The sequence below is a fragment of the Salvelinus namaycush genome, chromosome 5 (genome assembly GCF_016432855.1).
Source record: "Salvelinus namaycush isolate Seneca chromosome 5, SaNama_1.0, whole genome shotgun sequence".
In the NCBI taxonomy this organism is placed as follows: domain Eukaryota; kingdom Metazoa; phylum Chordata; class Actinopteri; order Salmoniformes; family Salmonidae; genus Salvelinus; species Salvelinus namaycush.
This window is the reverse complement of record NC_052311.1, coordinates 16,039,808-16,066,527: the sequence shown is the minus strand read 5'-3', so window position 1 is coordinate 16,066,527 and position 26,720 is coordinate 16,039,808. Positions and strand designations below refer to the sequence as shown.

Genomic DNA, 26,720 nt, shown 5'->3' with positions numbered 1-26,720 from the left:
TATTTTTATAGTTGCATCCCTCCAATACATGGTTGTAGGTATACTATGAGGGAGGTAACATAAACTTACCCCATTCCGTACAAATGTGCACAACTGCAACATTCAAACGAGGCTACAAAGAAAACGAATGGTACTGTAGTGACTGTGTTGACTTCAAAATCGGGGGTATGAACTAGGTTTCTATTCAAGTGTTGATTCACATGGTAATAGCTCTATAGTATTGGAGAAAAGTTGAAAAAACTGACCCTCCGTTACATCGTGGCGTGTCATGTCGTAACGTACAGCACGCAAAAAGCAACAATTTCTGTCTTACAATCTCTCTCCACCAGGTGTAGCACTTCTCTCATCCTTTAAAAACAAGAAATGGACAGTGACGGGGGTAAGGGCGGGATACCTAGTCATTTTTTGCGTTATCATTGCATGTGATCATCATTCTCAAAGCCACTGTTTACTTCTAAGATCCCTTTAGCACCGCCCTAAAAACACGATTCAAATTCGACACAAACCTTCAAATAGGTATGTAATCACACATTATATTAACTCTTTATAGTGTTTTATTTACATTTTAGAGGCGATACGGTGATAAGTTGGACAGATCGAGTGAAAAAAAACAATTTTCCAAACAATCTCTCCTTCTCACTATCACGCATTAGTTTCGCTTCCCCACCCGCCATTTTTAAAAAGACCCGACAGGGCTCATTGCCTGCTTGAATTATGCAGAAACGGGCAGTGTTTAGGTCATGTAATTGATTCTGTTGGAAAGGGGAGAAATTGTGCTTTACAATGGTATTGACATTACAGTTGATCTGGAAGTATTACGTTTTTGGGGCGCTAAAATAAGGGCAATTGTACGGACCAAGGCGATGTACGAGTTTACGTGAGTTTCCGTTAATACATTAATTAACTTCCTGTCTTTATGTGTATATAACATTCTATGATGGGAAGACAATGCAATTTATCTGTTTGCATGTTCTGCTATTTAAATCAGTTGGCTTAAACACTATTATACTTGTGAGGAGTTACTGTAGCCAAGAAGTGATAGTTTTAGCTGTAAACTTACTTCTATACAGCGCATAGCTAATGTATTGAGTCATCGCCCCACGTGACCAGAGCACAGCTACAGGTCTTAATGTGTCAGGGGGCTTTAAAAATGACACCAGCTGATTTCAACTTCTCGGGTCCCTAGGAAGCCGAAAGGTTAAGCTAACTATCAGCGGGCTGAATTATGGAGTCGAGTACCGCGGCGGGAGATCTATTAAGACAGGGGCCGCCTATCCATCAACGTTCGGTCCGGCCTCTCATCGTCGCGGCGACCCACCTATCTCCCATTAACAGCCCAGTATCCACGCTATCCATAGTCCCTATAGGCTGTCCCTTCCCCAGGGTCCTATTTCGTCATATCCACCAGTCATAGATCTGTACTGGGGGGTCTGGGATCACCCAAGCCTCTCCAGTGAATTAGGAGCCCCCAGGGGCCAATGCCTCTATTCCCAGCCTTAGTGGGCTCTCCTAAATCTGATAGAGATCACTAAACTGCTGAACAAACACCCTATTCAGTCATTTGCATACATTACAGTAATGGAAGGAGAAAAATGTTTCAATAAAGCTAAATGAAGTACCTCCGCTGGGCTGTTTGTGATGCCAACAAGTATAAGGAATGGGTTCAGGCTGTCTTCTTTAGTAGATAACGACTGTAGATATGAACTGGTAAATGCAGCAGTTTGAAAGCTGACTCCGGCAAGTGAATTCATTTATTTGAGGAATTCATTATGCCTTCCAAAAGTATTCAGACCCCTTGACTTCTTCCACATGTTATTAGGTTATAGCCTTATTCTAAAAATGATGAAATATTTTTTTCCCCCTCATCAATCTACACTCAATAATCCTTATTGACAAAAACAGGTTTTTAAAAATTTTTGCTAATAGAAAATAAATAAATACCACATTTACATAAGTATTCAGACCCTTTACTCAGTAGCACCGTTGGCAGCAATTACAGCCTCAAGTCTTCTTGGGTATGACGCTACAAGCTTGGCACACCTGTATTTGGGGAGTTTCTCACATTCTTCTCTCCAGATCCTCTCAAGCTCTGTCAGGTTGGATGGGGTGCGTTGCTGCACAGCTATTTTCAGGTCTCTCCAGAGATGTTAGATCGGGTTCAACTCCGGGATCTGGCTGAGCCACTCAAGGACATTCAGAGACTTGTCCCGAAGCCACTTCTGCGTTGTATTGGCCGTGTGCTCAGGGTTGCTGTCCTGTTGGAAGGTGACCCTTCGCCCCAGTCTGAGGTCCTGAGTGCTCTGGAGCAGGTTTTCATCAAGGATCTCTTTGTCCTTTGCTCTGTCCATCTTTGCCTCGATCCTGACTAGTCTCCAAATCCCTACCGCTGAAAAACATCCCCACAGCATGATGCTGCCACCACCATGCTTCACTGTAGGGATGGTGCCAGGTTCCCTCCAGATGTGACGCTTGGCATTCAAAGAGTTCAATCTTGGTTTCATCAGACCAGAGAATCTTGTTTCTCATGGTCTGAGAGTCTTTAGGTGCTTTTTGGCAAACTCCAAGTGGGCTGTCAGGTGGCTTTTACTGAGGAGTGGCTTCCGTCTGGCCACTCTACCATAAAGGCCTGATTGGTGGAGTGCTGCAGAGATGGTTGTCCTTCTGGAAGGTTTGTTCCTCCAAAGGAACTTTGGAGCTCTGTCAGAGTGACCGTCGGGTTCTTGGTCACCTCCTCCGACCAAGGCCCTCTCCCCCGATTGTTCAGTTTGGCCGGGCTGCCAGCTCTAGGAACAGTCTTGGTGATTCCAAACGTCTTCTATTTAAGAATGATGGAGACCATTGTGCTCTTGGGGACCTTCAATGCTGCAGACGTTTTCTGGTACCCTTCCCCAGATCTGTGCTTCAACACAATCCTGTCTCGGAGCTCTACAGACAATTCCTTCAACCTCATGGCTTGGTTTTTCCTCTGACATGCACTGTCAACTGTGGGACCTTACATAGATAGGTGTGTGCCTTTCCAAATCATGTCCAATTAATTGAATTTACCACAGGTGGACTCCAATCAAGTTGTAGAAACATCAAGGATGATCAATGGAAACCTGAGCTCATTTCTGTTTATTATTTTTAATACAGTTATTATTATTATTTTTTTTAAACCTGTTTTAGCTTTGTCATTGTGGGGTATTGTGTGTTGATTAAAAAAAAAGTAAATACATTTTAGAATAAGGCTAATCTAGAAAAAATCTAGGGGTCTGAATACTTTCCGAAGGCACTACATATATAGACATTCTAATTGAAATTGCAAGAAGTCGAATTGAGTTCTATCTCATAAAAGCCATCACAAAGCCACCTCAATTAATTAGAAACGTTTAACATAATTGTATTCATTATAAAAACCTGAAGAAGGTAATTAAAGTTGTGCTGTTTTAAGACATTTATTGTTACGTTTTAAAACCTAACTAGGAAACAATTAGTCTGGCTGACGCGCAACCCACGTGACTACACAGTGAGCTGTGCATCAAGGACGTAGAGCGGCTGGTGTTAGCAAGACTAGGCAACACCTGCAAGTCTTCAAAAAAAGGCCAAAGAGACTCTGTCAAACACAAGTACACACGCACGCACGCACGCACGCACGCACGCACGCACGCACGCACACGTACACGCACTTCCTCATTCATCAATGTGCTCTACAGTGAAAACTTTTTACAGGGTTGCTCAACCATCAAATGCATGACTTTAGCTGCTGCTTTCGTTGTTGTTGTTTCATCTGTCATGTTTCAAGGCATAAGCGTCCTTTAATCCCAGTAGGAAGTTTAAAAAGGTATGTCAGACTTATCTTCACAAAAGGAAATGTCAAACCAAAAACATATGGCAGGGAATATTTCAAACTGTCAGTTTCACACACCCTAAACTGTGTTACACCGATTACGGTTATCTAAGCCAAAGGCAAAATAAAATATAGCACTAAAAACCTGGGAAAATCAAGCATTGTCTCTTTCATCTCTTTATCTAATATGTTTTCACTTCCCTCTGTTACCTTTGGGCACAACTATAGTTCTGATATATGCACGCACGCACACACACTCCAACACACCACACATTATTATTATTTAGTTGGATTGTTTTGTGTGTGCCTCTAATATTATATACAGTATGTCTGTAATGTCTATGTTAATGTTTAAAATGTACGTAAATTGTAAAGTGTTCTTGTCTGTAATGTCTTCTTCGTTATGTGTCGGACCCAAGGAAGACTAGCTGTCGCCAAGCTTTTCACAATGCTACTGGTCATGTTAACTTTAAGGTTCAAAGGGAAAAGAAGATAGTAGGATGATTCAAGGCAAAACCAACTTACATCCTTTCACAGTTCAACATCATCAATCAATCAAATGTATTCATAAAGCCAAAAGTGCTTATACAGAAACCCAGCCTAAAACCCAAAACAGCAAGCAATACAGCTGTAGAAGCACGAATGGTACAGAAAAAGCTGAAGGGGCGTGAATCATTCAACACACCTGGAGAAGTGTGTTCAGATTGGATGCTACAGTACAAAGAAATTCAAGTCCGAACACGCAGCATATTTTATTTAGAAAACTTGCGAATTACCCCTGATGCCTAATCATGTGAATTGATTCGAGCAGGGTCACAGAAGAGCCATGTTTACCAAACACCTTGTTATTTTGACTAGCAGATGAACTGCATTACTTCATTACCAAGAAAAAGGTCACACGCAGGTCAAACCCACTCTAGTGAGTGAGAGAAAGAGAGGTGATTGCTAATGGGGAGAGACAAAGACACAGAGAGAGGTGATTGCTAACGGGGAGAGACAGAGACACAGAGAGAGGTGATTGCTAACGGGGAGAGACAAAGACAGAGAGAGAAGTGTTTACTAACGGGAAGAGACAGAGACACAGAGAGAGGTGTTTACTAACGGGAAGAGACAGAGACACAGAGAGAGGTGATTGCAAACGGGGAGAGACAGAGACACAGACAGCATAAGAGGTGATTGCTAACAGGGAGAGACAAAGACACAGAGAGGTGTTTACTAACGGGGAGAGACAGAGACACAGAGAGGTGATTGCTAACGGGGAGAGACAAAGACACAGAGAGAAGTGTTTACTAACGGGGAGAGACAGAGACCCAGAGAGAGGTGATTGCTAACGGGGAGAGACAGAGACACAGAGAGGTGATTGCTAACGGGGAAAGACAAAGACACAGAGAGAAGTGTTTACTAACGGGGAGAGACAGAGACCCAGAGAGAGGTGATTGCTAACGGGGAGAGACAAAGACACAGAGAGAAGTGTTTACTAACGGGGAGAGACAGAGACCCAGAGAGAGGTGATTGCTAACGGGGAGAGACAGAGACACAGAGAGGTGATTGCTAACGGGGAAAGACAAAGACACAGAGAGAAGTGTTTACTAACGGGGAGAGACAGAGACCCAGAGAGAGGTGATTGCTAACGGGGAGAGACAAAGACACAGAGAGAAGTGTTTACTAACGGGGAGAGACAGAGACACAGACAGCATAAGAGAGGTGATTGCTAACGGGGAGAGACAGAGACGCAGAGAGAGGTGATTGCTAACGGGGAGAGACAGACGCAGAGAGAGGTGATTGCTAATGGGGAGAGACAGAAACACAGAGAGAGGTGTTTACTAACGGGGAGAGACAGAGACAGCATGAGATAAGTGATTGCTATCGGGGAGAGACAGAGACAGCATGAGATAAGTGATTGCTATCGGGGAGAGACAGAGACACAGAGAGAGGTGATTGCTATCGGGGAGAGACAGAGATGCAGAGAGAGGTGATTGCTGACAGGGAGAGACAGAGACACAGTGAGAGGTGATTACTAACGGGGAGAGACAGACACAGACAGCATGAGAGAGGTCTGATAAACACCGATACGCTCTCCACCTTACCACTTGAATCACCTCGACTCCCCTCATCGATCGTGGGCGCCATAAAGGGACAGTAAAACAGCTTTCTGGCTTTCTTTAGTAAGGTAAGAATGCCTACTCTGTCACGCGCAAAGGAGCGAGTGCAGCTGTGTCACCCTTAACCTGGCTGAACACAGAGTGGAAGGAGGTTGGAATGCTACAAAATGGAGGTAAGAAAACCATTTTTAAATGTTTTCCTCTCTTTGCTTTTTTCACAATGAGGCAGTAACTAAAATTGGTTCGGCCAAATACGACTGAGGTTCCATTTCGGCTCTGATGCCAGATCAGGTGAGACGGGGAAGTGGGGCGTTTCCATTCATGGCCAGGCAGCTTCTCTCCCTCTCACTCTCTGGGGACACGATTCAGACAGTGAGGGGGAGCACTACTCCAGTATATATGCAGTTCTCCATTTCCTCTCAGTCAAGCTGACATCCTCCATGGAGCCCCAGAATCGATACAGACATCAGGGGCCCTGAGCTGCCTTTCCTCCCTGTCTTGGTTCAGAGCTGCAGGGGAGGTTTTTGCCGAAGCCTCTATTTTTTAAAGATATAAAATGTACACAGATTAAGTGCCAATCTTTGACTAGGAGCAAATTTCTGATGTGTTAGGCAGCTATTACTCTTATGTCAGCTAAAAGCTCTAAAAAAAATTGCAAGCTAACAAAAAGCTCAAATTAAGGTTAAACACTTTCTTAAAGGGATTCTCCGGAAATTGTGTGTACTTTTTAGCCAGTAGTGTTGAAAGTAGCCCTCAAGGGGTCCCTGAAACTTGTGCAGAAATGTGCACCACTTTGCTCTCTCTCTCTGCTCTGGTGTGGTGTGGGTGCATCATGTGCACTTTGCAAGCTGTCACACATATAGCAAGGGGTTGAAGCTCATGGTCAAATTGTTAGGGGGCAGGCCCATGTGGGGGCCAGCATAGCTTCCAGTAAAACACTTGCTTTCAAACTAAGGATTTGCTGGCTAATTTAGGCTATAAAGTAAATCTGGTCATAGATTCTGCATGTATGAACTACACATTGACACATCCAGCCCAAAGCCGGAGGTTTAAAAAAAGACTTAGTAGCAGCTAACGTTCCCGGAACATGTCACATGCAAGTGTGAGTATTGAACATATGGAATGCCTCCTGAATTGATGAATTACCCTTGAATGATTCTTGCTTTCCCTTAATAAATGTGGTAACTCACACCTAGAGACAGGTAGCCTAGTGGTTAGAGCGTCAAGGTAAAAATCTGTAGTTCTGCCCCTGAACAAGGCAGTTAACCCACTGTTCCCCGGTAGGCCGTCATTGTAAATAAGAATTTGTTCTTAACTGACTTGCTTAGTTAAATAAAGGTTCAATTAAAAAAAAAAAAAGAGGAATGCTGTCTGTTTTAATACACATATATTGATAGGAGGTATCATAGCCCCTAGCTATTGACATCCGATTTGGTTTCAACCAATTAGACTCTATACCCTGTAGTGTCTGTACTGTAGGTGCCAGATTACTAGACAAACCTTTTCTGCCGAGGCTCCTTCCTTCTTAAAATGGAGTCTGAGAAGTGCTCAGGCATCACTAATTTGATTCGAGAGCCGAACCGCTTGAGTTTAAGTGAAAGCACTCTGTTATCAAAACGAGAGAAGAGCCGCAAAAGGTGATAGTCTACAGAAAGTCTATGTGGAGAGGCCTGTGGCTGGTTGGGAGATGAAATCAGGAGGTGGGCGATAAGTCCGCGTGGGGGAACGAGCCCTCATTAGAGACCCCGAGGGGAGGCAGTGGTGGAGCAGCGGTAAAAATAGCTCAAGGCCTGAACTCTCTCTGGGGAACGTTGGGTAGAGGAGGAGGAGATCTGATAAACATCTCACTAGTGGGAAGGCAGCCATATCCATTCCTTTAAGCACACGGGTGCCATAAGCCACACTTATGGCCGTTAACTACTCTTTCCTGCCCGGGAGAACACAAGCACAGCACAGTCTCTCTGGTGGACAATCCACAGGCGCCAAATGGCCAAAACATGTCTACTTTCTACATCCGCGATACATTCAATTAAGACAATGTGAGAAATCAATAAAAAGCATGAAAAGGATATGGACAATTTTTCCACAAACTTATCCTTTTCGTCGTCCGTCTTGGGGAAGTTCTCAATGTCATTTTCTAGCCTCTGGATGTGTCGCTCCATGGTGCTGAGACTGCTCTTCAGGATCTCGGCAGAAACTGGAGAAAGATGGAAACGTCATTAATATTAATAAACAATATAAATGAAAATCATTTTCACTACACTGCATATGAACTGAATCTCTCTAAATATGAATATCACTTTGATATAGATTGTTCCAATCAGTGTTGTTTGATGAGGATAGGCTGAGGTTAAACTGAGGTTAGGCTGAGGTTAGGATTTGATCACTCCATATATTTTTTCCTGAGTTTGATCCCTCCATAATCTTGGTCTTGTCTCAGCACTACAATCTGTGTGGCCTGGAAGGCGAGTGTGTGTGTTTGATAGAGGGGCTGGAGCTCGTTAATCAGTCTGTAACCACCGTATACAAAGTTCCTTTGGACTCTTACTATTCAGATCAACCCTTTCAAGTGGGAACTTCAAAGACTTGTAAGTGTCTTAAGGGATCAGACAGGACAGGAGCGTAGAAACATGTGTCATGTTAGGCCTGCAGTATAGGCTTTAGTGTTATTGATACAAACTTCTGACTTTGACTCCACAGTGTGTGAACTGGTCACAGGCAAAGATATGGGTCAATGCTCTGGCCACTGACTGATGTCAGTCCTGTTTTGTCTGGGTCTGCGTCACAGAGTAGATACTACCAAGAGGTTACGCCAGATTACCCGAAGACAGAACAAACTTTTGCAGGCTTTTTATCAGACAGACTTCTAAACTCAGCAAAAAAAGAAACGTCCCTTTTTCAGGACCCTGTCTTTCAAAGATAATTCGTAAAAATCCAAATAACTTCACAGATCTTCATTGTAAAGGGTTTAAACACTGTTTCCCATGCTTGTTCAATGAACCATAAACAATTAAGGAACATGCACCTGTAGAACGGTCGTTAAGACACTTACAGCTTACAGATGGTAGGCAATTAAGGTCACAGTTATGAAAACTTAGGACACTAAAGATGCCGTTCTACTGACTCTGAAAAAAAAAAAACGAAAGATGCCCAGGGTCCCTGCTAATCTGCTTGAACGTGCCTTAGGCATGCTGCAAGGAGGCATGAGGACTGCAGATGTGGCCAGGGCAATAAATTGCAACGTCTGTACTGAGAGACGCTTAAGAAAGCGCTACAGGGAGACAGGATGGAAAGCTGATCGTCCTCGCAGTGGCAGACCATGTGTAACAACACCTGCACAGGATTGGTACATCCGAACATCACAACTGCGGGACAGGTACAGGATGACAACAACAACTGCCCGAGAATCGCGTTTATCGTTGAAGAAATGAGCGTTACACCGAGGCCTGTACTCTGGAGCGGGATCGATTTGGAGGTGGAGGGTCCGTTATGGTCTGGGGCGGTGTGTCACAGCATCATCGGACTGAGCTTGTTGTCATTGCAGGCAATCTCAACGCTGTGCGTTACAGGGACGACATCTTCCTCCCTCATGTGGTACCCTTCCTGCAGGCTCATCCTGACATGACCCTCCAGCATGACAATACCACCAGCCATACTGCTCATTCTGTGCGTTATTTCCTGCAAGACAGGAATGTCAGTGTTCTGCCATGGCCAGCGAAGAGCCCGGATCTCAATCCCATTGAGCACGTCTGGGATCTGTTGGATCGGAGGGTGAGGGCTAGGGCCATCCCCCCCAGACATGTCCGGGAACTTGCAGGTGCCTTGGTGGAAGAGTGGGGTAACATCTCACAGCAAGAACTGGCAAATCTGGTGCAGTCCATGAGGAGGAGATGCACTGCAGTACTTAATGCAACTGGTGGCCACACCAGATACTGACTGTTACTTTTGATTTTGACCCCCCCTTTGTTCAGGGACACATTATTCAATTTCTGTTAGTCACATGTCTGTGGGACTTGTTCAGTTTATGTCTCAGTTGTTGAATCTTGTTATGTTCATACAAATATTTACACATGTTAAGTTTGCTGAAAATGAACGCAGTTGACAGTGAGAGGACGTTTCTTTTTTTGCTGAGTTTACTATTTATCAAGAGTCCTCCTCTAAACTGAAAAGATGGATTAAATAATAGTGCCTAATAGTTAAACAATCTGACTTCTATGGAGTTACAGTGGATTGGGCTGTGGTAAAGCTCATAGTGCACAGCCGGGCAAATGGAACAGAAGATCAAAGTCCAGTATGTTAAAAGTATCGTCCTTAATGAACGTGCTTCCATCTTGACTAGTTCAAAGCCTTCCGATGCCATTTAGATAAACCTTCACATTTCAAATCAAGCCTCCACGTTTAATTTCCAATGGCTTTTTGAACTCGCCTATCAGTATCGTACTCAAATCTTCAATAATAAAACCCTGCTTCAAAGCATATCTGCACAATGTACCTGTCTTGCAATGTCCCCCCATCACATTTCATATTCAATAGCTTTTTCAGCCTACCTTGTCTAGCCTATATGATGCCACTGTATATTCTGCATTATAAACTAGGTGGTTCGAGCCCCGAATGCTGATTGTCTGACCCCCGTGGTATATCAGACCGTATACCATATGTATGACAAAACATTTACTTTCACTGCTCTAATTAGGGAAAGCAAAAGGGTGTATAACTGAATGCATTCAACTGAAATGTCTCTTCCGCATTTAACCCAACCCCTCTGAATCAGAGAGGTGCGGGGGGCTGCCTTAATCAACATCCACGTATTTGGCGGCCAGGGAACAGTGGGTTAACTGCCTTGCTCAGGGGCAGAACGACACATTTTACCTTGTCAGCTTGGGGATTCGATCCAGCAACCTTTCGGTTATTGGCCCAACGCTCTAACCCCTAGGCTACCTGCCGCCTAATTACGTTGGTAACCAATTTATAATAACAATAAGGCACCTTTGGGGTTTGTGGTATATGGCCAATTGCTAAGGGCTGTATCCAGGCACTCCACGTTGCGTTGTGCAGAAAACAGCCCTTAGCCCTGGTATGATGGCCATATACCACACCCCCTTATGCCTTACTGCTTAAATAAAACCCTGTCTCTCATTGCATCTTCTACATGTATTGCCGTGAGTCATACATGATGGGAGGGCATGTCAGGGTTTGCCAGCACCCTTTATGTTTCCCAACCCATCCAATGAGGCTATCAAGAGAGGGGTAGTCTCAGTGACATCAGGGCAGCCTAGCCTTGCTTTACAGAGACACTATACAGCTCCCGTCTGGTTTTATATGTATTTTCTAACAATCACAGTGTCGAGTGAGAGAGGGGACGAAGCACTTACAGTACACAGAGACACACACAGTCACATACACACCGGGGCCACAAATCAATCTAGCCACAGCAGCAACAATGCAGAGGATGCGGGAGGGTGAGGTCATTGGTGGTGCTTGGAGGGATCTGGTGACTGGGGATATGCTATGCCCCTATTCAAGGCCAACAAAGCCAAGGGTTAGGTCTCACTCCTGGGGACACTAGGGGATGGGGAGACGGCGGCACGCCCGCAGTCAACACATCCCTACGCCAGCACTGATAGGGCCTCCGAGAGAGCAACCCAGCTGTTGTCAGTGTGATCTGAGACAGCACAGATAGCAGGGAAAAATGAAGAGCTAGGAGGTGGGCAGACAGACGGGTAGAGATGAATAGATTAGATACACACAGATGCTTCATACCTGGGAACCGTTCATCATTTGCCAAGGGCTCAGGGAAACTCTGATAGACTGGGTCTGAATGACAGCAGTGCTTGGCTAATAACACAGCCGAGGTAGCTGATCTTTAATGGCTTCAGTAGCCATGGCACTGACACACAGGGGACTATCCAACTGAGATTCTGCAGAAGACTCATTTACAGTAATATGATGAAGCCTAACAGTACAATGTCTGGGGACTGGAGAGAGCATATGTACATATTGTGCAGTTTTCTATTGCAGTATTTTTTAACTGAAGCAATTTGCAATGTTAAAAGTTGGATTTATACAAAGGTTGACATGTTCCTCTTTTAATAGCTGCCTGCGCACTATCCATAGTAAATTGTAACTTTTTATATGCACCTGTTAATGAGGTAAATTAAGATAAGATAATAATAAGATAATTAGGTGGGTGCTTACATTTGTCCTTTTGTACAAGTGTGAATTAGATTTTTTTGTGTGCAGACACCCTCGTAGAGTAGGGTCAGAGCCAGGGATCAGCCATTATTGACAGCAAACCAGGAGCAATTAGGCTTAAGTGCCTTTCTCAAGGGCACATTGACATATTTATCACCTAGTCGGCCAGGGGATTTGAACCAGCAACCTTTCGGTTACTAGCCCAATGCTTCTAACCGCTAGGCTATGTAAGCAATGCATTGTGGAGGTTAGGCTACTAAAAGCAACATTCATTATTCAACACAAAAAAATTATGCATTGGAAGTGTCACGACTTCCGCCGAAGTCGGTCCCTCTCCTTGTTTGGGCGGCGTAAGACGTCACCGGCCTTCTAGCCATCGCCGATCCACTTTTCATTTTCCATTTGTTTTGTCCTTGTCTTACACACCTGGTTTCAATCCCCCAATTACTTGTTCATTATTTACCCTCTGTTCCCCCATGTTTGTTTGTGACTGATTGTTTATTGTATTGCGGTCCGTTATTGTGGTCTTGGATTTATTTGACGTGTAATTGTGTTTATTGTTGAGTAAAATTGCGTACATTACTCATATCTGCTGTCCTGCGCCTGACTCATCTATACCAGCTACACACAGACGCATTACAGGAAGGCTTTACTTTAACATTTTGGATGAGAGTTAGGGAATGGGCCAAGAAAGTCAAATGTTCAAATGAAGCAGTGTTAATGAGTGTTTTCAGGGTAAACTTTATTACAGCTTTAGAAGCCCATTAGAAAGAGAGGGAGTCAAATCAGATTGCACTTTGTATCTAGTGACAAGCAATGTAAACAACAAAGGCCTTTCGACCAAATATGTAAATGCCTCTTTTGAAGTTACTTTAAAAGGAAGGGCCTGTTATAAGTCAGTTGCTGCTTTTTATCAAATAAATCTACATGACTAAGACTACCATTCCTCTCTGTTCAGCATGCAGTAGGGATCCTTTTGGGATATCATTAGTAAAATTAGCACCAAAATAATACTGTTTTCAGGGGATGACTTTCAACATAACACTGGTATCTACTACATGCACATTACCTATGGACCAGGAAAGGGAGAGAAAACACAAGCACTAGGCCTACATACTCTCTTCTTCACAGAGAAAGGATGTCTGGGACATGTAGAATTATCCTAATAACTGCTGTCAGCAAAACCTGCTAGTGTCATTTAAAAGCACACATTAAATATCTCTGTCACTGTGTTTCTAAGCTGGATGAGCGTGTTTCCAGGTAACTTCTTACACATGCAAAACCATGTCAATTATCCTTTACATAATCTTGCTGTCAAGCTATTTCTGGGGGTTAGAAATGTGTTTGATTTGCATGCTTAATGTAAAGAAAGTGAGAGTGTGACTGGGAGAGAGAACGAAACTGAGCTGCACTTCCTAACCTCCTGCCAAATGAATGACCAAATTAGAGACACTTGCTTTGGCAATGTTAACAAATGTTTCCCATGCCAATAAAGCCCTTAAATTGAAACAATATACTGGGAAAATGTCAAATTGGCTTTTACCAAATTATCGTACGACAGACCACATATTCACCCTGCACACCCTAATTGACAAACAAACAAATCAAAACAAAGCCACCATCTTCTCATTCTTTGTTGATTTCAAAAAAGCCCTTGACTAAATTTGGCATGAGGGTCAGCTATACAAATGAATGGAAAGTGGTGTTGGGGGAAAAACATATGACATTATAAAATCCATGAACACAAACAAAGTCTGTCGTTAAAATTGGCAAAAAAACACATACATTTCTTCCACAGGGCCATGGGGTGAGACATGGATGCAGCTTATGCTCAACATATATATCAACAAATTGGCGAAGACATTAGAACAGTCTGCTAGAATCTGAAGTCAAATGTCTACTGTTTTCTGATGATCTGGTGCTTCTGTCACCAACCAAGGAGGGCCTACAGCAGCACCTAGATCTTCTGCACAGATTCTGCCAGACCTGGGCCCTGACTGTAAATCTCAGTAAGACCAAAATAATGGTGTTCCAAAAAAGGTCCAGTCGCCAGCACCACAAAATACAAATTCCATCTAGACACCGTTGCCCTAGAGCACACAAAAAAACTATACATACTTTGGCCTAAACATCAGCGCCACAGGTAACTTCCACAAAGCTGTGAACGATCTGAGAGACAAGGCAAGAAGGGCATTCTACACCATCAAAAGGAATATAAAAAGTAACATATCAATTAGGACCTGGCTAAAAATACTTGAATCAGTTATAGAACCCATTGCTCTTTATTGTTGTGAGGTCTGGGGTCCGCTCACCAACCAAGAATTCACAAAATGGGACAAACACCAAATTGTGACTCTGCATGCAGAATTCTGCAAAAATATCCTCCGAGTACAACGTAACACCCCAAAAATTAGGCCGATAGCCACTAATTATCAAAATCCAAAAAAGAGCCGTTAAATTCTACAACCACCTAAAAGGAAGCGATTCCCAAACCTTCCATAACAAAGCCATCACCTACAGGGAGACGAACCTGGGAAATAGTCCCCTAAGCAAGCTGGCCCTGGGGCTCTGTTCACAAACACAAACACACCCCACAGAGCCCCAGGACAGCAACACAATTAGACCCAACCAAATCATGAGAAAACAAAAATATAATTACTTGAGACATTGGAAAGAATTAACAAAAAAACAGAGCAAACTAGAATGCTATTTGGCACTAAACAGAGAGTACATAGTGTCAGAATACCTGACCACTGTGACTGACCCAAACTTAATGAAAGCTTCGACTATGTACAGAATCAGTGAGCATAGCCTTGCTATTGAGAAAGGCAGCCAAAGGCAGACCTGGCTCTCAAGAGAAGACAGGCTATGTGCACACTGCCCACAAAATGAGGTGGAAACTGAGCTGCAGTTCCTAACCTCCTGCCAAATGTATGACCATATTAGAGACACATATTTCACAGATCCACAAAGAATTTGAAAACAAACCTGATTTTGATAAACTCGCATATCTACTGCGTGAAATACCACAGTGTGCCATCAAAGCAGCAAGATTTGTGACCTGTTACCACAAGAAAAGGGCAACCAGTGAAGAACAAACACCATTGTAAATACAACCAATATTTATGTTTATTTATTTTCCATTTTGTACTTTAACCATTTGCACATCATTACAACACTGTATATATGCATAATATGACATTTGAAATGTCTTTATTCTTTTGGAACTTCTGTGAGTATAATGTTTACTGTTCATTTTTATTGTTTATTTCCCTTTTGTTTATTATCTACTTCACTTGCTTTGGCAATGTTAACATATGTTTCCCATGACAATAAATCCCCTTGAATTGAATTGAGAGAGACACACAGACAGGCAGACAGACAGACGGATAGAACAAGAAATAAGAAGCAAGAGTGAAAGGAAGCTCTTTCTGTATTGACACAAACTCCTCCGTGGTCAACACCTTTCAGATTTACAGCATCGTTACTGTGGTATTACCCTATAATACCAGCACCCTGAGGACTAGTCATTTCCATGAGGAAGAGACAGATGAGAACTATTTCATTACACTCTGTCCTACTTGCTACAAGAATAAACTGCCGTGAAAAAAAATCCCTGCTCATCATAAAACCAAGACAATGTGCAACACAAAATACCAAATCATGTGCTCTAATGTGAAGATGTCACCATTATATTCAGTCATTTATTGGAAGAAACCATTTTCAATTGGAATTCATGGAGAAAGGACACAGATAATTCATCCTCTGCTCTTGCGCTGCTGTCAAAGGTTACACAGAAAACGTTGGTTTATTTTCGAACATGGCCACAGTCGCGACATAAAGTAAAGTTTTTAATAATCTCTACACTTGTGCAAACAAAGTAAAACTTAACAGAAAAGCAAAGGAGAAGCACAATGGAACTCCCCTCACCCTAAACATTTATTTCATATGGCATATTTAATATGTGTTTGCATGATTCAGAGCCCCGGCTAATCACTTGACAAATGAAGACTTACACCGCGGTGGAGAAAGAGGAGCAAAAAATATGAACCGACATTACAAGGCACATCACTAGTAAAGGTTCATTAGCGCGCCTATAGAACAAAGTTCACTATAGTCTTCCCTTGACAAATGAAGGCAGTTTGGGGTGTGAGAAGGGGAGTGTATGAGGCCACGGCAGCAGTATCAACCCTTCAATCAGATGTAAAATGAGTTTCAAGCTCCAGAGACCCTACAAGTGAAGACCTTTCAGCGCGCTATTCAATTCACCCCGGCCCCAGATGATTAACTCCACACACCAAATTCTCAACGATTCCAATTCACCTCCCGCTGCATGTAGAAACACGAAGTGGAAATAGAGGACAACCTTGAAAAGACTGCTTTTCAACGCATTACCAAAATAGATGTTCATTCAACCATTGTGCATCTTCTCCACATTATGCTGAAATTGACTATTGATTAGTGGCTTACGAGAAGAAGAAACTACTGAATTGTAATGCTAGCTGACTGTAGATTAATCTAATGCTGTAGATTTGGAGGTAATTCTTTTGAGACATTGACATTTTCTACTTGTGCTCATTGCTCACACATCGGCTTGACTGACATGGTACCTATTTGCAGTTACACAGAAACATGCTTTGCCTTTTACATTTACCTGGTGGCAACCAGAAAATGAATATGAAATGCAGTGGGATAGAGATAGACAAGGGATGCACCAGTATACTGATGTTAGAGTGAGAGACAACACCAGGGGTGCAACTTTGGTTTTTGGGACATACTTTTTTATGTGTGGGGGGGATAAACACTCCAAACAGCCTACCCGCCCGCTCGGAGGTGTCCTCATGCTCCTAAAGCACACCGTTGCCTTTTTTAGTATCACATTCCAATTATAAACTGGGGGAGGACAAAAGTGCAATTTCAGAATGTGGGGGGACTTGTCCCTGTCCCCAATGAAAGTTGCGCCCCTGGACAACATACGGTTTTCCCTTTTCAGCGGGAATCAAACGGCTCCAGTTGCAGGAGTGAATCAAACGGCTCCAGTTGCAGGAGTGAATCAAACGGCTCCAGTTGCAGGAGTGAATCAAACGGCTCCAGTTGCAGGAGTGAATCAAACGGCTCCAGTTGCAGGAGTGAATCAAACGGCTCCAGTTGCAGGAGTGAATCAAACGGCTCCAGTTGCAGGAGTGAATCAAACGGCTCCAGTTGCAGGAGTGAATCAAACGGCTCCAGTTGCAGGAGTGAATTTGATACTATTGCTGTGGTAAAGCAGTGAAATTGTCCCTCGTGATTACCCAAGGTTCTCGTGACGCTGAAAAGCGAGCCAGCCAGGGAGAAGAACGCAATCTTTAAGGTGGCACCAAGCGAAGAACAAATGAGGCAATATACATGTACAGTAAAATGCAGGAATAGGAAAGTTCAGTGCATGTTATTAACTCTGGGCAATATACTTTCATTTTGAGTGATCGACTTGCAATTCAATTAACTTTTTATGGGATGACTTTCAATGGTGCTCCTCAAGGAGAAAATGTATAAGTTTATCAATATGCAGAGAGAGTATGAATACAATTTCCCAATTATACTCAGATATAAATAAATCAATAAAACTGAGTACCAGAAAACAAACAGAAAATAGTTTGCACACAATCCAATGAATTTCATTTAGGGGGAGGGTGTGTAAATCCACACTACACAGGCACGCATAATTACAATTCCCCATCAATGGTGTGTTAATGGGATGGAAATAAAGGAAATAAATCCTTTTTACTTTCGCTCCACTTACTCTTTTCATTTGTATTGTCTCTCAAATCCCCCACTTAACAAAGCGTTATCATTAAGGAATTATTTACCAATTTAATCAAGATAGATTTTTTGTGTGCAACAAAACCTAAGGTTAGAATATGCTGCCGAAATGAACTGTGAGTAATGGTAAGCCATTGAAATCTGTTAAATCCTCACTGATGCTATGAAAACCTAATCCAATAATTTAAGGTAGGCTAGGCAGCAGAGTCTCGGTTATCATTGTAATCAGACAAACAACTTGGATTAACATCTGAAATGTTAATGAGCAGAAGGAAAATTGTCTGCACATAGTCTGAAACGGGTTATGCAATTGATTGAGTGACGTAAAAAGTGACATTTCATAATATCATGAACGTCCATCGCAAGTCCCACCGTACACACTGTATTGACTATTACAAACTGGGTGGTACAAGCCCTGAATACTGATTGGCTGACAGCCATTGTATATCAAGACCGTATTCCACGGGCATATTTTTTTTATTTAAATATGATTTTTTACTGCTCTAATTATATTGGTAACCAGTTTATAATAGCAGGAGTAAGGCTAAAGTTAAGCAATAAGGCTTCTCGGGGGTTTGTGATATATGGCCAATATACCACATCTAAGGGCTGAATCCAGGCACTCCGCATTGCGTTGTGCATAAGAACAGCCCTTAGCCGTGGTATATTGGCCATATACCACACCCCCTCGTGCATTATTGCTTAACTATAGCCATATTCCTGACTCACTGAGACAACACACAGACCTACGAGTATAGCAGGGGAAACAACTATAATGAAAGACTCGTGCCTCACATCCCTAAGATGAGCTTTGCTTAAATTCACCAAATATGAGCCCCATCATTCCCATCATCTGCTGCAGCCTCGCCAGTCTCTCTACAAACCGATCACCTACATACCCAGACACTAGATCATCTAAATACCCAGACACTAGATCACCTACATACCCAGACACTAGATCACCTACATGTCCAGACACTAGATCACCTACATGTCCAGACACTAGATCACCTACATGTCCAGACACTAGATCACCTACATACCCAGACACTAGATCACCTACATGTCCAGACACTAGATCATCTAAATACCCAGACACTAGATCACCTACATGTCCAGACACTAGATCACCTACATGTCCAGACACTAGATCACCTACATGTCCAGACACTAGATCACCTACATGTCCAGACACTAGATCACCTACATGTCCAGACACTAGATCACCTACATGTCCAGACACTAGATCACCTACATGTCCAGACACTAGATCATCTAAATACCCAGACACTAGATCACCTACATGTCCAGACACTAGATCACCTACATGTCCAGACACTAGATCATCTAAATACCCAGACACTAGATCACCTACATGTCCAGACACTAGATCACCTACATGTCCAGACACTAGATCACCTACATGTCCAGACACTAGATCATCTAAATACCCAGACACTAGATCACCTACATGTCCAGACACTAGATCACCTACATGTCCAGACACTAGATCATCTAAATACCCAGACACTAGATCACCTACATGTCCAGACACTAGATCACCTACATGTCCAGACACTAGATCACCTACATGTCCAGACACTAGATCATCTAAATACCCAGACACTAGATCACCTACATGTCCAGACACTAGATCATCTACATGTCCAGACACTAGATCACCTACATGTCCAGACACTAGATCACCTACATGTCCAGACACTAGATCACCTACATGTCCAGACACTAGATCACCTACATGTCCAGACACTAGATCACCTACATGTCCAGACACTAGATCACCTACATGTCCAGACACTAGATCACCTACATGTCCAGACACTAGATCACCTACATGTCCAGACACTAGATCACCTACATGTCCAGACACTAGATCACCTACATACCCAGACACTAGATCACCTACATACCCAGACACTAGATCACCTACATGTCCAGACACTAGATCACCTACATACCCAGACACTAGATCACCTACATGTCCAGACACTAGATCACCTACATGTCCAGACACTAGATCACCTACATGTCCAGACACTAGATCACCTACATGTCCAGACACTAGATCACCTACATGTCCAGACACTAGATCACCTACATGTCCAGACACTAGATCACCTACATACCCAGACACTAGATCATCTAAATACCCAGACACTAGATCATCTAAATACCCAGACGCTAGATCACCTACATACCCAGACACTAGATCACCTACATGTCCAGACACTAGATCATCTAAATACCCAGACACTAGATCACCTACATACCCAGACACTAGATCACCTACATGTCCAGACACTAGATCACCTACATGTCCAGACACTAGATCACCTACATACCCAGACACTAGATCACCTACATGTCCAGACACTAGATCACCTACATACCCAGACACTAGATCACCTACATACCCAGACACTAGATCATCTAAATACCCAGACACTAGATCACCTACATGTCCAGACACTAGATCATCTAAATACCCAGACACTAGATCACCTACATACCCATACACTAGATCACCTACATACCCATACACTAGATCACCTACATACCCAGACACTAGATCACCTACATACCCAGACACTAGATCACCTACATACCCAGACACTAGATCACCTACATGTCCAGACACTAGATCACCTACATGTCCAGACACTAGATCACCTACATGCCCAGACACTAGATCACCTACATGCCCAGACACTAGATCACCTACATACCCAGACACTAGATCACCTACATACCCAGACACTAGATCACCTACATACCCAGACACTAGATCACCTACATACCCAGACACTAGATCACCTACATACCCAGACACTAGATCACCTACATACCCAGACACTAGATCACCTACATACCCAGACACTAGATCACCTACATGTCCAGACACTAGATCACCTACATACCCAGACACTAGATCACCTACATGTCCAGACACTAAATCACCTACATACCCAGACACTAGATCACCTACATACCCAGACACTAGATCACCTACATGTCCAGACACTAGATCACCTACATGTACAGACACTAAATCACCTACATACCCAGACACTAGATCACCTACATACCCAGACACTAGATCACATGCATACCCAGACACTAGATCACCTGCATGTCCAGACACTAGATCACCTACATACCCAGACACTAGATCACCTGCATACCCAGACACTAGCGAACATCAACTTCGGAGGATTTCAACAACAGTATCAACATTCTGATTGGTCACATTCAGTCTACTTCCTCCCTGTATTTCAGCCGCTTTGTCTCACTGACAGAAACCCACTATGTCTGAGGCTTTGCTATAGAGGTGCTGCTGAGCTTGGAATAAAAGCACCTCTCCTCTCCTTGGCCTACCTTTGTATGCAGTCAACACTATAGCACGGTTGATAACACCACTCACAGTGTGAACTACTCCTTGGTTCAATGACATTCTCTTTCTTAAGGCTCTAGAAGAGCCTATAAAATCAGAAAAATACTATTATTCACAGGTTGCACCTCCGTCACTCGGTCGTGTCATGCCATTGTTATAAATGTTTTCAAGCCACCCTCTGCCATAGTGGTGCCCAAAAGTCGTGATAATCCCAGTCACTCTGGATGGGGGCTAATGAATTTAGTTTAAATTACACAATAGTGGCCTGGAAATACGATAACACTGCAAAAGCAGGCACGTATATAGTAGGAAACAACTTTGCCATCATTATCATGTCATCAAATTTACTTTAGACAGACGACAATGTTATCATTAACTATAAAAGTTCATCAAAAATAGCTAGCAATGCTAACGTTAGCTAGCTATAATCCAGTGGTATCCCTCAATCTTCGCTAGCTAGCTAACGTTATACGTCTAAAGTCAATCGAGGAACATCAAAATGTAAAAAGTTTTTCCTACTAATTATTTGCCTCTTTTAGAAATGTCATTGTATTTAAAAGCCACTGTAATGCACTTTTGATGAAATGTTCATCAGCGTCAATTGACAATGCATTGAGTAGAATGTTCAGTCAGGTATCAGTCCTAAAACAAATGTTCAAAACAATATTGTGAGGAAACGTGCAACCATGTATATATTATATTATAGATAGAACACGTCATTCTAAAGAGTACAAGCAAAGTAGGAGACGATTACTCCTTAGAAAATGTACAGTACCAGTCAAAAGTTTGGACACACCAACTCATTCAAGGGTTTTTCTTTATTTTTACAACAACTACAAAACTACTATGGAGTGCTGCATCAGATGAGTTTGTCTCCACAATCACCCGACCTCAACCAATTGAGATGAGTTGGACCGCAGAGTGAAGGAAAAGCAGCCAACAAGTGCTCAGCATGTGGGAACTCCTTCACGACTGTTAGAAAAGCATTCCAGGTGAAGCTGGTTGAAAGAATGCCAAGAGTGTGCAAAGCTGTCATCAAGGCAAAGGGTGGCTACTTTGAGGAATCTAAAATCTAAAAATATATATATTCTACAATGTAGAAAATAGTTAAAATTTCGAAAAACCCTGAAATGAGTAGGTGTGTCCAAACTTTTGACTGGTACTGTATATGTAGCTGCTAGTGTCGTAAATTACAGGGGACAGAGAGAAAGACCTGGACCCCAGAACTGGACTATATTTGAGGAGAAAGAACGTCTCGATTGGAATGATAGTCATGCCTCTGAAATGTTATTGCTTTTGGCAGCCATCAGAGCTGCAGCCAGTGCCAGGTCTCAAGAGGAATCACAAATGGAGTCAATTACAATATATTTTGATGCATGGGAAAGTTTAGACATTGACCTGGGGTGATGACAATTCCCTTGGAAGGCATCTGGAAATCAGTTGGGAGAGATGCAGAGGTGCTATGTACATAAGCTGTATGGATCTCTGCCCTTTGGAACAATAAATAAATATAAAAAACTCAGTCACACAAAATTAACGACTTCCCTTCCTCGCGATAATGTGCCAAGCTATAATCTGTGCCACTCTTCAAAGAGTAGCCTGAAGCAGATGGTCACTTCATTTTGTGGAGACATATTTTTCCTTTGATACGTCGTTGGAAGGCCTCAAAATCAGACTCTGAAGTCAAACAAACAGCCAATTTGGAACAGGGGGATAATGGAGACAGCAGGAAAGTGACGTGAAAAGACACGTCTTTACAAAGAAGCACAACATGGAAGTGCTTGGATAGGGTTTTGGCAGGATACGGACCACAGCCTGAGGTGCCTTCTGTCTGTCTGTCTGTCTGTCTGTCTGTCTGTCTGTCTGTCTGTCTGTCTGTCTGTCTGTCTGTCTGTCTGTCTGTCTGTCTGTCTGTCTGTCTGTCTGTCTGTCTGTCTGTCTGTCTGTCTGTGTATGTCTGTATGTCTGCCTGCCTGTCTGCCTGCCTGTCTGTGTGTACATCAGTCTGTGTGCCTGCCTGTCTGTCTGTCTGTCTGTCTGCCTGTCTGTCTGTGTGTACATCAGTCTGTCTGTCTGCCTGTCTATCTGTGTCTGTCTGCCTGTCTGCCTGTCTGTCTGTCTGTCTGTCTGTCTGTCTGTCTGTCTGTCTGTCTGTCTGTCTGTCTGTCTGTCTGTCTGTCTGTCTGTCTGTCTGTGTGCGTGCAGATGGTGGGCGGGCCATTGTAACGAGTGAGGCCTGCCACCGAAACAGATGACTAAGCATTGGGCTATTTACAGGTACTGTAAACACACACATTTTTGTCCTCGGCATAGCATCTTTTCCACTGCCCTAGGGCAAGGGGCATAGTGTCCCTGAGTGTCTTCACCAATACCTAAAATTCCAGGGCACTAACCCCTCCCCCCTTATGATAACTGGACTTCGGTTCAATGTACTACATGATCAATAATCACCTGTATTGGCCATTCAGTGACCAAACAATATATTTCCCCATCTGCCATTTGCCGCTATTCTATCATTGTGCTCTGTCATTGATCATGACATATAATGAGCATTAAGGACTCCTTTAGTCATTTATTAACCTTTTACTTCAGCTGAGATGGAGGGGCAGACGAGGGCAGGCGAGGGCAGCCTGGAGAGTCATGCCTTCACGCTCATTTACAACTGCGGTTTCACCTCACACCTGCCAGGGAGAGACGGACTTCACTGAGGGATTGACATTTTCGGAGTGAAGAGACACTGCCGAAAAGTCAGTTGACCTCTTCACTCTATTTGGGTAAAAAGACAACAGACGGGAAGAGTGCAGGCAAATTGAAATGATAATCAGACCATGAAGCGACAGTCGAGAGAGCAGATAATATCAACTATGTTCGACTGTCACTGTAGAAGTACAGACACATTTGTGGTTTTACTACAGGGAGGACATGTTTTGTACCCTAAGGCAACCTTCACCTTTTGGTGACTCTGGATGTGACTATATTCACCCTGCAAACAATGAGTGCTATTTATTTACAGAGAAATCAACTTTCCTCAGTCTCAGTTGAAATCGGGTGGCGGGTGTCCCTCAACAATACTCCAAGGTCAGGTGGCTAGTCAGAGAGAAATGAGTCTCATTTAAAACGCCCTCTCTCTTGGTCTCTCTCTCTTTCTCTCACTCTCACTTGCTCCTTTACTCAATCTCTCTCCCCCTCCCTACTTTTCCTCCCTCTCCCACCCCTCTCTCTCCTCTATTGACATTCACTCACTCACCCCATTCATAGCTCAACAGCTCCCTCTGTGAGAGAGCAATGCCAGAGAGACAGGAACTCCCCTTACATGGGCATGTTTACACCTTCCAAATGTAATTGACTGTAACCTTTTACACTGAGACAGTGGAGTTCCACTAGTCTCCGATAAGTTCTAAAAGACTGTTAGTTAGCCCAAACTCATCATGTCGAAAGTCGAATAACGGGTAATGTAGTTTGATTCAACAGATACATTTGAGGTTCAATGTGTTATCTTTTTCCAATTTCTTTGGGAGCATTTTCAATTACCTGAGGAAACATTGCAGGGGAAACTAATGCTTAATAAACAGCAAAGCTATTTTTGATTAGAAAGTTAATGTTTGTGTTAGAATCCTTTCTTCTGATAACAGAAACAAAATATGTTGCACAAATCATCTAAGACAATAACATTGTGACACAATAAAATAGTGAAAATTAGGTGATATCTTGTTTTTCTCTTTTATAGGTGTAGGATCTTAATTTGAGCCAGTTTGCTACAGCAGGAAAATAATCCTACAGCAACAGGAAATGTGAATTATTATGTTGATTATAATTAATTTACCTTTTTGTAGGAGTTGATACGTTTTTCGTAAGGGAAAAACAAGACTGAAATTTCAAAGTGGAAATTACAAACATCAGAAGCCTTTTAAAACCTCAAATACACTACAAGTCTTACATTTCCTGCATTGCAGTGTGCCATCTTCTTCCGAATGCCTGGTTACCTCATTCAGGATCAGGGACTTTATAGAGGATGCAGCCCGAAGAGTTATTCCTTCATAAAGCATATGTGTAGGCTATAGTCTTTCTCTACTTTTGCATATTTGGGACAAAATACTCACTTCAGGAGAATAAATCACAAAAGGACCATTGGTAACAGATTTTCAAAAGCAGCATAAATTTCATGAATAAGAGTCTGCAAGAGCCTGACAACAATGAGAGGGTATGACATGACTCAACAACAGTGAATACTTATTCTATTTCCTGTTGCTGGTTAAGCGGTGAGGGAAGACCTCACCCTCTATAGTTCATACAGATGACTGTAACAAATTGGGTGTCATTGAAGCCAGTGAAGCCCTGAAGACACCAGTGTCGCATTCCCTGCTTTGTCTGCATAAACACTCCTCATAGATAATCAATGAGCCTTTGTAATAAAGACTTTTGTTCGTGGAAGAATGGCCTTCTAATACAAGCGGTCACATCTTTTTTGTTCATGGCTGTGCGCTTGGGCTTGGGTTAAACCCATCCAATGTTAGGAAGAGATACCCTATATGGAGCTTTGGAGCTTGAATTCTATTGGTCAGAGAACATACGCCATCTCAATGCTTTCTTCTTTTAGTGCCTGGAGGTCAAACTTTAAAAAATGTTAACCTTTATTTAACTAGGCATGTAGTTACCAACAAATTACTATTTACAATGAAGGCCTACCGATGAACAGTGGGTTAAACTGCCTTGTTCAGGGGCAGACCGTCAGATTTTTACCTCTGGGATTCGGTCCAACCTTTCGGTTACTGGCCCAACGCTCTAACCACTAGGCTACCTGCCACCCCTGCGGTGCTGCTGGGTGTTGCTCACCCAGTGTGTGTTATTTGACTGTAGTGCAACATCTTATCTAACTGCTTCCATCGTCGTCCTCATTATTTGGAATCTCTGGATGCAGAACAACAAGTAGCACCTCGGAAGGCAGAGACTTAATAATAATTATCAACAGGGTGTTTGCCCTGCAGGTATTGTAAATGCTAAATTAAAATTCAGCCAAACAGCTGTACACTAAGTTCCAGAGCCTCCCAGAATAGATGACTAGCTCCCTCCACTGTATTTTAAAAATCATTATAATTCCTGCCTCATCCCTCTGTCCATTAATCTAAAGTGCTGGCCCGAGAGCGATCTCAGCGAGCCCCGTGGAGCACAGAGATGAGGAATTGTGACATTCCTCCACTTTTGTGTGTTTGATTTCCCCATCCATCCATTCCTTGTACTGTATTCCCGTTGCATTTTCAAAATGTTGCTCTGTTGAACCTGGGCTCAATCTTGTGCGATTGCCGCCGCCACTTGTCCCTGATTAATGGCAGCTTGGAGATGAAAATTATGTATTCATTGGAGGCGCTGACGGCAGCCGTCTCTCGTTGAT

The 26,720-nt window shown here is 42.9% G+C and overlaps 1 protein-coding gene across 5 annotated transcripts in view; it reads right to left on the bottom strand.

Moving 5' to 3' along the window:
- The window catches only part of diaph2 (diaphanous-related formin 2), a 700,846-nt gene that overhangs the window by 168,570 nt on the left and 505,556 nt on the right, over positions 1-26,720 (bottom strand). For all 5 annotated transcript variants that reach the window (XM_038993651.1, XM_038993650.1, XM_038993653.1 and 2 more), the window contains one exon: positions 8,001-8,125. In XM_038993651.1, the coding sequence (XP_038849579.1) occupies positions 8,001-8,125 (125 nt within the window). The remainder of the gene's footprint in view (positions 1-8,000; positions 8,126-26,720) is intronic.